The sequence below is a fragment of the Crocuta crocuta genome, unplaced genomic scaffold (genome assembly GCF_008692635.1).
Source record: "Crocuta crocuta isolate KB4526 unplaced genomic scaffold, BGI_CrCroc_1.0 scaffold168, whole genome shotgun sequence".
NCBI lineage: Eukaryota > Metazoa > Chordata > Mammalia > Carnivora > Hyaenidae > Crocuta > Crocuta crocuta.
In genome coordinates this window covers 2,970,229-2,983,912 of record NW_027532591.1, presented here as the reverse complement: position 1 = coordinate 2,983,912, position 13,684 = coordinate 2,970,229, and the positions used below count along the sequence as shown (strand labels likewise).

At 36.3% G+C, this 13,684-nt stretch overlaps 1 protein-coding gene across 4 annotated transcripts in view; it reads left to right on the top strand.

Annotated features, from left to right (window-relative positions):
• The window catches only part of FAF1 (Fas associated factor 1), a 449,320-nt gene that overhangs the window by 392,003 nt on the left and 43,633 nt on the right, over positions 1–13,684 (top strand). For all 4 annotated transcript variants that reach the window (XM_077779702.1, XM_077779703.1, XM_077779704.1 and 1 more), the window contains 2 exons: positions 6,641–6,721; positions 7,729–7,806. In XM_077779702.1, the coding sequence (XP_077635828.1) occupies positions 6,641–6,721; positions 7,729–7,806 (159 nt within the window). The remainder of the gene's footprint in view (positions 1–6,640; positions 6,722–7,728; positions 7,807–13,684) is intronic.

Genomic DNA, 13,684 nt, shown 5'->3' with positions numbered 1-13,684 from the left:
TATCTTGATTAGAGTTTTGTAATAGAGCTTGAAGTCCAGAATTATAATGCCTCCAGCTTTAGTTTTGTTTTTTTTTTTTTCCAAGATTGCTTTGGCTATTCAGGGTCTTTTCTGGTTCCATACAAATTTTCGGATTGTTTGTTCTAGCTCTGTGAAGAATGCTGATGTTATTCTGATAGGGATTGCTCACCTATATTTTCTTATAAAAGTTTTATAGCTTTAACTCTTTAATTTTAGGTCTTTGATACATTTTGAGTTGATTTTTTTGTATGGTGTAAAGTGAGGGCCTAACTTCATTCTTTTGTAGCGTTCCCAGCACCATTCATTGAAAAGACTGTCCTTTCTCCTTTGAATGGTCTTGACACCCTTGTCAAAAATCAATGTATCATATATATTTCTGGGCTCTCCAGTCTATTCCAATGGTGTAGATATCTAACCCCTGCCAGTACTACAATGGTTTTATCATCATCATCATCATCATTATTTGAAGTATAATCAACATAGTGTTATATTAGTCTCAGGTATACAATATAATGATTCAGTAATTCTATATATTACTCATTGTTCATCACAGCAAGTATACTCTTAATCCCCTTTATCTATTTCACCCATCTCCCCTAACAACCAGCAGTTTATTCTCTATATATAAGGCTGGTTATTTTTGTCTTTTCTTTGTTGGTTTGTTTTGTTCTTCAGATTCCACATATGAGTGACACCATATGATATTTGTCTTTTCTCTAGCTTATTTCGCTTAGCATTATACCATCTAGGTCCATCCATACTGTTGTAGGCGGCAAGATCTCATTTTTTTGTATGGCTGAGTAATATTGCATTGTTTATAAGAATGGATAAAGTACTACAGTGTTTTGATTACTATAGCTTTGTAGTAAGTTTGGAAATCAAGAAATGTGAGTCCTCTGACTTTGTTATTTTTCAAGATGGTTTTGGCTGCTGTTTTGGCTATCTGGGGTCCTTTGAGTTTCCATATGAATTTTAGAATGGATTCTTCTATTTCTTTAAAAAATGTCATTGGTCTACACTCAATTGTTTCTTACAGAGATTTAAATAATAAGAAAAAATGTTTCTTAATTTACCCACAAAGCTCCATTTCTAGTTCTCCTTTGTGTAGATCCAGATTTCCATCTGGTTGGTACTGTTGGTACTTCTACCAGAAGGACTTCCTTTAGCTTTTCCTCTGATACACATGCTAGTGATTAATTCTTTCACCCTTTGTATATCTGAAAAAGTCTTTATTTCATCTCCAACTGAAAGGTAATTTTACCTTTGGTTGACATGTTGTTTTCTTTCAGTGCTTAAACAGATGTTGGTTGCTTAACTGTCTTATCACTTTCACTATTTCTGAGACGACTGCTTTCATTCTTAATTTGTTCCCCAGTACATTTAAGATTTTTTTATTATTATTAATTTTGTGCAATTTGGTTATGATGTGCCTGGGTGTAGCTTTCTTTGTGTTTTTTTCACCTAGTATTCATGTAGATTCTGGGATCTGTGGCTTTATAGTTGTTAAAATTCAGAAAACTTTTGGCCATCATTTCCTAAAATAAGCTTTCTCCCCCTCACCCCCTGCCACCTATTTCCTAACTCCAATTATATTTACACTGTACTGCCAAAAGTTATCCCATAGATGACTTTCCATTTCCCTACCTCATTTGGGTCCAAAATAAAATCTTCTGGTTCCAACTGAGCCTCTAGGCTCCCAAAATGCATAATCTACCTTGTCAGGTTCCATGTTACCTCCTCATTTACAGCTCTAATTTTTCAGTTTCTTTTTTATTTCTGGTACCCAGGTATTTCTCTTTCTTCCTTTCTCACATTCTGAGTAATACTTTTTAAAGATTTTGTTACATTTTATCTATCATCTTTAAGTAGTTATATTGAGAGAATTTCAAAGTATCCTGGTGCATAACTCTTCAGGGATACATACCAGAGCCATTTCCCTGTTTACAAGGTTTTACTTATCAGGGCAAAGAGGAAGGCATACATTCTGACCTGGGCATTCAGAAGAACAGATAAATACCATATATGTATGTATGTATTTCTGTATTTATTTGGTAAGTATTTGAAACAAGCCTAACCACTATAGCCTGGTTCAACTTGATAATTCAGAACTTTGCACTTGGCTTTGGGTTTTAACTGGTGATTACCAATTTTAAACACTGCAGAGGAGTAACAAGTTACATCTATATTCCATTTCAGGTTAAGTAGCTCATTTAGGAACCATTTGACAGGTCAGAATATTTTCATTATTTTTAATGGTTTATAAGAAAATCTGATTTAATGGCTACTGTCTCAGAACTATACCAAGCCACCTAGTATGGCACAGTGGGAAAAACACATAGGCTTTGGGGTGAGAAAGACTAGGTTTAAATTCTAATTCTTATACTTCTTAACAAGTCATCATACTACTCAGAATACAAAATGCATGTAAATAAAAATTACTAGTTTGAAGAATACTCAGAGACTCCAGAACTTGATGTATATAACTGTTGATCACTGGTAATTACATTCATTCATCTAACAGATATATATTTAGTGCTTGCCATATTAAGATAGTACCCTAGATGCCATAGGAAATACAAAGACATATCAAATGGAGTCTTTTCCCTCTGGGAACTTATAGCTAAGGTAGGGAACAGTGAGACAAATATACAAATGAGTGTAGCACAAAGCAGCATGAGAGCACTGACGAGTATGCTGTAGATGAAAGGATCCAGTGGAGGCTATCACTTAGTTCTGAGCAATCCCACTTCACATTTTGGTGTGACAAAGAGTATTTTATTTATTTATTTTTTAAATGTTTTATTTATTTCTAGGAGAGAGAGAGACAGCATGAGCAGGGGGAGGGTCAGAGAGAGAGGGAGTCACAGACTCTGAAACAGGCTCCAGGCTCTGAGCTGGCAGTCAGCACAGAGCCCGATGCGGGGCTCGAACCCACGAACCGCGAGATCATGACCCAAGCGAAAGTCGGACGCTTAACCGACTAAGCCACCCAGGCGCCCCAAGAGTATTTTAAAACCCAGTAGCCCAAGCTCTAGCCCAGCAGCACCTGAGACCAGTTGCTGAACCAGCTATTCTATTTCCATACAATATACATGTATTTCTAGTCACTTTGTGTAATGTGTCCACTCAGATTTAGCAAGGGGAGTCTCTGCAAGGACTATATTTGTAGGACAGATGAGAAGTTCTAAGAGGCACATCTATAGATATGAGAACAAATTTGTGCATGAAATGTTAACCATACCTGGAATTTTCTTTTTAAAAAGTCTAATCATATAGAATAAATGAGGAGATGCCTAAGCAGTGATATTTAAATCTCCAAATTGGAGATGACAGTGAACAGAGCAGTTAGGGAAACAAGTATAAAATGTGTAAGACAGAAAAGAGGAAATGATAGCCATTCACAAGCAACTACCAAACACATAAGAAGTTCTGACCATGATAAGTTTAGAAAAATTTGTGCTGAGCCACATGCCTGAACTGGCCTTTCTGTGTGTAATAGTCCTGGAGGTCTATGAGCAAGGGAAACAGCATTGGATTTCAGCAGGCCGGGGAGAAGAAGCTGTCAGGAGACCTGGATTCAAGTCTAAGTTCTGCCACTGACTTAATGGGTAGTATTGTATAAATCCTTTATCCTCATGTGATTTCAGTTTCTTCACCGATATAGTGGCTCTTTTGTACATATTGGTCTCTGATATTTCTTTTTTTTTTTTTTTAACGTTTATTTATTTTGGAGAGACAGAGATAGACCGAGCACAAGTAGGGGAAGAGCACAAAGACCGAAGGGAGACACAGGATCCTTAGGAGGTTGCAGGCTCTGATCTGTCAGCACAGGGCCCTATGCAAGGCTCAAATTCACAAACCGCGAGATCATGATCTGAGCTGAAGTCGGATGTAACTGACTGAGCCACCCAGGTGCCCTCTTATATTTCTGTGAAAAGCTGGTAGGATTTTTAATGATAGAGCTAATAGAGGAGGAACTATTCCAGGTAGAAAGAGAATGACATTATTTAAGAAACAAAAAGAAGGAAAATAATGCAAAACTTGAACCTGAACTCTTCACAAAATAATGATGAAGGTGATCCAAGCAGGCAAGATTATCTGTGTCTTCCCCTATTAACCTGTGGCCTGCCTCTGCATCCCCAGAGCTGGTGTGATGCCTAATATGAAAAGGAGGGTACAGGGGAGGGAAGGAAGCAAGTTAGCTGGTGCAGGAAGCCCTCTCATAACAGGTGCCACATTTTGTGGCAGAGATCCCTATATTTAATGGCCTTTCATATCTGCAACAGTCTTTTAAAACAGAGCTGTTTACTTAGAATGCTTTTATTATCAACTATATTTGTGCTCAAAGGGCTTCCAGCTGAGGTAGCTTTTAGAAAATCCCTTTGTTGTCTGTACAGTGTCGTAACAGGTCATTTCTGCCCAGCCAGTTGATTTCATTGACTCAAGTGGGGTTGCTTTTTGGTTAAGCTGTTCTCTTCCTCCTTAATTTTTACTGCAGACGATAAATTTTTTATGCCTAGAAAGACAGTTTTTTTGTTCAACAAATGCTTATTAAACACCTCCCAAAAACTATGCAATGTGTGAAACACTTGGAATATAGAGGTATGTAATATAGATAAGGTCCCTGACTTCATGATGCTCACAGCGTCATGGGGAAATCTCACATTAAGTAAATGATTATATGGTAACTAATTGCAATTGCGATAAAGGTTTTAAAGGGACAGCACAGAATGTTTGTTTCAAGACAAACCTAAACTAATTTGGAAGAGTGGGATCAAGAAAGTAATGTAAACTTAAAATTTTAAACGTCTTAAGTATTTCCCCATTTGAAATATAGAAACATAAGTTGAACTCCCGTAGGTTATATTGAGTATATTAGGGATTTCTGAATTTGGAAAGATAGACTTGTCCACAGAGGCATAAAATCCTTAGAAATTCAATCTTTTAATTTAATAAATAATGGAAAAGGGAGACATTATTTATCCAAGAACAGACAGCTTTCTACCAGTGAGGATTGGATTTGAACACAGATCTGCTAATCCTCCTATTTTCTCTCCTCAGTAACTTATAAAATAAATACATTATGTATCAAATATGGATCAGCCAGAACTAATGAACTAGTAAGTGGCCATTGTGTACAGACTTGGATATGGAGTGGTGGGGGAAGGAGTTCACAGAGTAATAAATTAGGGAAATGCTAATAAAAACAGAAATGCACAAAATAAATCTTATCTAGGTCATAGTAAAACCTAGCATATATACTAAAGCAGGAAATATCCAGCTGGAATTAGTGAAAACATATTAAATGTGTATGCTGTTTCTTTAAAATATAAATACTAATTGCTTAGTAAAAGTCTCCAAGTAGAAGTGTTTAAAACCCATTTTTATTCATGTGTAATTTTATATGACATATAAATTATCCTTGAATGCTTCACAGCCCGAGGGGTCTCTCAGGTTAAATATTGTTCCTGATACTGTGTTCCACCATACAAATCACCTAGCATCCCCTTTCATCAGAGATAGTATAGCAATTAGCTTTAGCCAGCAACTTATAATTATTCCAAATTTTTTATTTAAAAGATTGGAAATCAATGAGTGTTACTATTTATATCAGAGATTTTGGAATTAGCTGAATCATTGAAACTAAAAGGAGATTGAGGCTTCAGAGAGAAGCCCAGTCTTAAATAGGTATCAGTGAGAGCACCTAAGTATATATTGAATTGGGGAGACAAAACATTAGAAAGTATTAAGTTCAGCCATATGAAATTTCCATTTTTAGAGGTCAAAAACATACAAATATTGGTGACGTTATATGATTCATTCAGATATTATACAAAATGACCAGAAAGGGAACCTATATTCTAATGTCAACAGGTGTGGGTATTTATTAAATTTAAGTACATGTAGAAATTCTGGTAGTTGAGTTAATTTTTAATTTCATATGAAGTAATGATTTAAATGTAGGCAGATGGCACAATCACTTCAGAAGCTAAAAATGTTTTAAAGGATCTTCACCTTGGATAACTGCTAAGTCATCCACACTTCATGAGTGTGAATGTTGTTGTGAGCACTTAGTTCGATAACCAAGCTTTAGTGGTGTGATGTGGACTGTAGTTAACCAGGGTATTTTGCTTTCAGCCTCTTCTTATGCTGACCAGAGGATTACTTTCTAGTCCTTTACTCTCTCCCAGTTCTTAGCCTCAGTGGTAACAACTCCAAGTTTATATTTAAAAATCAGGAGAAAGGGGGAAGGGAACTAATCATTGTGAAAATGAACTGTCAGGTGCTTTGAAAGACAGTTTATATGTTATTATATTTAATTCTTACAACAACCCTATGAAACAAATGCTATTTCTATTTTATAATTGAAGAAACTGAGATCCAGAGAGGTTAAATAACTTGCCCAAGGTCACACAGTTTATAAATGGTAGAGCTAGGCTTCAAACATTCTTATTTCACTGTCTACTGTGCTAGTCTTCTTGTTTGCTTATACACTTGAAAATGCCTTATTTAATTCTAATAAATTCACACAGGACTAAGACAAGGTGATCATCATTGTTTTCTTCTATAAAAAAAATAATATGGTAAAGCACATTTGAATCTTTTCCTTTCTTTTAAGGATGAACGTGAAGCCAGAGAAAATGTGAAAAGAGAGCAAGATGAGGCCTATCGCCTTTCACTTGAGGCTGACAGAGCCAAGGTAGGTTTGGTCAAGGGGCTTCTGAGACAAAGAACTCAATCCTAAATAGTCTTTTATTATTTATTTAAGTGCCAGCCCTTTTATCACTTTGATCCATTACAGTGTTAGATTTGCAATGGATAAAGCTAGATTCAGATAATAGAATATAATTCTACCCCTTGGCTCTTAAAGCATGATTCATTTCAACAACACAAAGTTTTTTAACAATCATGAAAAATGAAAACAAAAATAGGCCTAATATTTATTTTACTTGTTTTTTTAAACCAGTTGTAGTAAAAACCGAGCAATGTTTTAAATTTAAATGTTTAAATAAATCATTGATTTATTTAATACTTCTTGAGTACCTGCTTCTGTACTGAGCATTGAAGGAGGGGAAAGAAAATAAGCCACAGGTTCTACCTTCAAAAGACTCACAATGTGGTGTAGAATAGATTAACTCAAAAACATAGTTAGCTGTAATACTTAGGCAAAGATCATAAAAGTCATAAGGGAAACACTGAAACATGAGTTCTGTGAGAGATTAGTAAGCAGGAGTTTCAGTGGAAAGTTTTTTCTAGCTTTTTTAGAGAGCTAATAAGTGGAAATCTGCTGAGGGAGGGTTTCATGAAAGAGGTTAAATATGTGAACTGAATAGAGAAAAGGGGTAGGAGACGAGAGGTGGTATATGCTCACAGCAAGGAGCCTGAAAGCATGGGTGCATGATAGAAGCTAATGCAGATAGAGCTTGATATTTGGGTTTAGGAGAGAGGGAGAGCAGAAAAGAAGACCAAAGAAAGGTCCTCTGAAGGATCTTGAATGTCACACTACCCAGAGCTACGCAGGTGTTTATATGGGTACTCAGCATGATCAGAGAGCTGTGCTTTATTGTTGCTTCATTTCCATTCTTGTTCCAGAGAGAAACATTTCTATTATCACCATGCTGGCAGTGAGCTGTTTTGTTTTGTTTTTTTCCTTTTTAAGTAAACCAGTGTTATTGAATGCTGGCTCCCTTTCTCTTTTATTGACAGAGGGAAGCTCATGAGAGAGAGATGGCAGAACAGTTTCGTTTGGAGCAGATTCGCAAAGAACAAGAAGAGGAACGTGAGGTAGGGGATGATTTTAAGGAAAGTTATTCAAAAGCTAGGTTTATTTTTACTGCATTTGACACTGAAGCTGTTAATATTTCTTACAACTCCTTTCCACTTTCCCCAGACCCATTTCAGCATGGAAGACCTAACCTTTCCTTGAAAGAATTATTCTTGCTCTAGTGTATGGAACTCTTAGAAAACTTGACCTTATACTAGTTACGTGCTTTTCTGTTCTTTTCAAGAAATTCCTTTTCCTTTTTTTACATGACAGATGCTCCCATCCTTCCTGGATATTGTCTCACCCCAAGAATACAAAACTGTATTTTCTGCCCCTTTCCCAGTCTTCCCCTTCCCCACCAAAAGACACTGAGTTACTTCTGTGACATCTTGCATTGGCCCCTAAATATGAGAAATCCATTTAGTATGGCTTATTCGCCCCTCCCATGTCATATTCATAACAACATAGAGAATTTTTCATTCACTAATCTTACAAATATTTTTTTAAATACTTAGTACATTCCCAAAATCTCATAGGGGCTAGGGATAGAGACATGGGCCATCCCCACCAGGAGCTCATTGTCTTGTAAAAACAGAATTACAAAACTGTATGTAAAAGCTGTATTAGAGATTTGCCTAGAGTGCAATGGAAACAAAGAGAAGGAAGGGATGTCAAATGACTTCCTAGGATGAGTTCACAAAATAGGACTTTTGGAACTTTTTCTCAACATGGGATTAACAGCAAGATTTACTTATAAAAAGAAGAAGCCATCTAACAAGTGATGGAAAGGCCTGAAGGGCCCTGACTTGGGCTGAGGAAAACTCTTATGAGTCATCGTTCCTGGTCAGAGAATGTCACTTCATACTTATTCAGTAAATGTTTTTTGAACAAGAACTATGCTAAGCACTGAAAGAGAAACAAAAGATAATAAAACAGTTTCTGCAAGAAATTGCATCTGGTAGGAAAGATGCAACATATCTACAAGTAACAGCAAATCAAGGGAAAATCATGCTAAATAACATAGAAGTAAAAGCAAAGTACTTAAAAAGTTCATTAGCAAAGTAAAATTTTTTACAGCTTTGAGAATTAGGCCACACTATAGAAGTGATATTTAAGCCACGTCTTAAAGATGTGTAATATTTCACTGTTTGGAAATCAAAGTTTATTCAGGTTTAAACACATTATTGAGTGCCTGTCACATGTGCAAGATACTGTGCCTGCCAAACCCTAGTCTCTGTACACTGAAAACTCTAAGTAATGGAAGATAGATTTATTGAGCATCTTCTCTGTATCAAGTGCTTTATATATGCTTACTCATTGACCATTAAAAGAAACTACAAGGTTAGAGATTTTTCTTTACAAATGAGAAAACTGATACTCTTTGAGAAGTCACACAAAGAAATGGAAAAACTGTGATGCCTGGGTGGCTTAGTCAGTTAAGCATCTAACTCTTGATTTCAGCTTAGGTCGTGATCTCACAGCTTGGGAGTTGAAGCCCTGCACCAGGCTCTGCGCTGACAGAGCGGAGCCAGCTTGGGATTCTCTCTCTCCCTCTGTCTCTCTCTCTCTGCCCCTTTCCTGTTCTTGTGCTCTTTCTCTCAAAATAAATAAATAAACACTAAAAAAATAAATGGAAAAATAGCTGAGATTCTCATCAAGTGTTTATGACTCCACAGCTCATGCTGTTTCACTTCATTCCAATACAAGGTCATATATCATTGCATGTGTCTATAGGAATCATGTTTGCAGTGTTTCACAGAAATTAAAAGACAAGTTTGTCAGTATGCTTTTAGGCTATTTCAAGAAATATAGTTTGAAAATTTAGGACTCTTGTTCTTCAATGCTCTTTCACAGTACGCACACTCTCTCAGTAGTATATCTTCAACCAGATACTTGATAAAGGTCAGGTGTACACAGTTAACTACATATTCTGGATCTAGAGTACTTTCTTCTGATGATTTATCTTATCTACCCCACACTAAAATCTGTTCTCTTTCCCAGTGTAGTTAAAGCCTGTCCTCTCACAGAAGACCCCATAAACATCCTTTAGCATACTTCAATATCTACATTCTGGTATAAACCTGTGAAAGGGTGGGACACTCTATTTTACAATGGGTCATTATTGCACTTGTCCATGAATGTACTCCCAAAAAACCAAGTTCAGGTAATACTCCATACTTTACCTACCCTCCCCCAGAGAGTCACAGTTAAAGGCTCTTATAAATTCTACCATGAAGAAACTTTTTATCTTCTATGTATCTTAATTTAATTAAGTCTTATCCAGACTTATTTGACCCTTTTTTTTCATGGAGCACCAATTAACATATTTCAGCACACTCATGTACAACAAACAACTCCTTGGGAAAGCTAGTATTATTGTGAAACCTCTAAAGAAACTGAGACCCAGGAAGATTATACAGTTTCCCTATGGTCACCCAACTGGTTGTACACATAATCTGTACTAGAAGCCCAGTCACCTGACTTTTCACAGTAATACTGCCTCTCTTTCTAACCAGAAATCCTAACCTATATAATTGTATTGAAAAACAAGAATGGTTTTATTATTTTAATAATCTCTAGTATTTCAAAATCTCTTGGAAAGATGAAGTATTGAATATTAAAATCACCTTGGTTACAGTGAAATTCCTAACTGGTTTGTCTCATTTTGCTATGTGGTAGCTATTGTAGTGAAATCAGCTAAATCTAGGAATTCTTATCTTGTCCTTGGCCACGATAAAGAAAAAAGCTTTAAAATTACTCTGAATGAAAGCAATGGACAAAAAAATTTTCGTATTTTACTAATTTATATATTTACTTGTTCCTTCCGAAATGAGTTTCAAGTATCTTACATAAATATGTGCAATTCAAATGGGTTAAGGAAGAAAGAAAAGATAAAATAATCAGGACAAAGGAAAATAAAGCCAAAAGTAAGATTAACATTTTGACAATAGACAATCCAGCATACTTAACCATATGCATGTGATAGGGTTCTGTACATTTGCTCAAGATGAACCACAAAATGTGTTCTATGCTTTTCTTGGGCTAAAATGATTGTTTACAAGTTTCATTTAATCTATTACATCAGATAGAGGCCAGTGTCTCAAAAGGTGCCCAGATTTTTCAAGCACTAGGATCTTAGAGCAATGCTTCTTACGATTCCCCTTCAAGAGGAAACTGTACAGGGGCACCTGGGTGGCTCAGTCATTTGGGCATCTAGCTTTGGTTCAGGTCATGATCTCACAGCCTGTGAGTTTGAACCCCGTGTCAGGCTCTGTGCTGACAGCTCAGAGCCTAGAGCCTGCTTTGGATTCTATATTTCCCTCTTTCTCTCTCTCTGCCCCTCCCCTGCTCATGCTTTGTCTCTCTCTCAAAAATAAACATTAAAATAAAATAAAGTTAAATATACGCATACCATATGACCCAACAGTCAGACGCCTAGGTATTTGCACAGGTGAAGTGCAAGTAACGGTAAAATTTATGTTCACAGAAAAATTTGCACTTAATGTTTGTAGTAGCTGTATTTGTAGTCACCAAAAACTAGACATAACTCAAGTGTCTCCCAACTGAAGAAGGAATAATCAAACTGGTATATTCAATGGAATACTACTCAGTAATAAAAGCGTGAACTACCAATATAGTCAACAATATGGATGAATTTCAAATGCATTACACTAAATGAAGAAAGCCATTTGTATGATACTTATGACTATATTTATGTAACATTCTAAAAAAGGCAAGACTGGAGACAAAATAGGTTAGAAGTTGCCAGGGCTAGGAATGGAGGAACTGTGTGTGTGTGTGTGTGTGTGTGTGTGTGTGTGTGTGTGTGTGTGTGTGTGTGTGTGTTNGGGCGAGAGGTGGGTGGGGGGAGGATGTGTGTGTGTGTGTGTGTGTGTGTGTGTGTGTGTGTGTGTGTGTGTGTGTGTGTGTTTGGGGTGATAGAACTGTTCTTTATCTTGATTGATGACGATGGTTATATAAATACGCATTTGTCAAAACTTACAGAACTATACATTTAGAGGGATGGGTTTTACTATATATAATTATGCCCCAGTTTTAAAATTGGGGAAAAAATCATTACATGGACTACTCAAAGCCACGTAGGATTTATTCACCCCTCTCCTTTGATTCTTCTCTAGTCAACTCCACTCCCTTTCTCTCCCTCATCTTTCTGCTCCTGCCACATTGGCTGCCTTGCTATTTATTATTCCTCAGTCAGGCCAGGCACCAGGGCTTGGCAGTTACTGTGATTTCTACCTGCAGTACTTCTCTCTGACCTAAATGTCCATGTGACTCCCTCTCTCTTTTAGGCCTTTGCTTACTGGCCCAGTTTTTACTTATTGAGGCTTACAGAATTTAAAGTTGTACCCCTCCCTCCCTCCTACCAACATTTCTGTACTCTCTCCGTAGCATTCATCATTTTGTGACAAACTATACATTTTCCTGTGTTTGTATTTGTTGTCTTTCTTCCACCCTACTAAAATATAGGCTCCACATAAGCAGAATTTTTTTCATCTATTTTGTTTATTGCTATTTTCCTATCATTTAGAACAATGCCTGGCATATAGAAGGTGCTCAGTAAGCATTTATGAAATTAATGACTGTTAGCTTTAGCCTATTTCAAACTCTGTTTCAATTAACTATAACCTCTATATATGTGAGTATGATGGGTACTCTTAGAAGCTAAGAACATAATGTGCATATGTATGTATTTATGTATGTATGTTTGTGTGTGTAAATTAGTCAATCTTTGATTCTTACTGTAATAGATTGGTATAAGAATAGATTATTTTTCCTGTTTAAAAAATGTAAGTGTGTAGAAACTGTCTTTGCTGAGTGTCTATTTATAGTACCTAATTTCACTTCAAAGAAGTCCCCATTTCTTATTGTTCAGATTTGAATTCTTTGAGTATTCGTATTTTTTAGTAAAACAAAAATCCAAGTTCAATTTATATTTCCAACTTACACTAGGTTTCCTTGTTTTGTTACAAACCTAAAATAATGCAAATAAAAAAATATATTTGTTGAGCAAACCAAATTGAAGTTTAACAGTGGTGTTTACTATGACTGCTATTCAAGTGTAGATGTCCTTTATGTCATTGTTTTACAACACTGTTTACTTATATGAGGCCTTTGTTTTTAGCCAGTATATTTGAAACTGAGCTACTGATACATGTTTGTTCTTTTTTGCCAGTAAAACTTGGCTATTCAGATCCCAGGGTTGCCAACTTACCTGATATCTTTTCATTGTTTTCCACATTGGGACCACTGGTGTGGGATATCTGAGGTCTGTTTTCATTCTGGGGAAAAGCCCTGGAGACTGGGTGCATTGAGGAAGCAGATATTGTCTGCACAAGGAGTGGGGTAATGAGCTACTGTTGTTTATTCTTCTGTAGTATAATTGGTTGAGTTCAGACAATAATGTAGCATCTGTTGTTATACTGTGCAGGGAAATGTCAAAATAGAGGGCAAGCAGACAGGTGGATTAAAGGGAGAACAGGAGGAGAAACCAGGAAATATCACATTAAGTTCTGATTTAAAGTAGGTACAGAGGGATTATAATAATGATAATGATAACAACAACAACTGTCATCTGTTGAACACCGTATTACAGCGTGAGGTTCAATGCTAGGCACTGACTAAGTGCTGGCCATGTGTCAGCACTTGCTAGGTGTTTTATAAAACATTACTGCATGTTATATAGAACACTTTGTGAGGAAGGTATTATTGACCCTATTTATTATATGAGGTAACTGAAGTTCCTAAAGACTGTTACATGCCTATGAGTCAAGATGTGAACCTCAGTCTGTCATACCCAAAGCCTGTTCCTAACCATACATAGCATTTAATTCTTTAAGCTTTTTAAATTGCAGTGTTAGGAGTCAGGATAGTGATTAA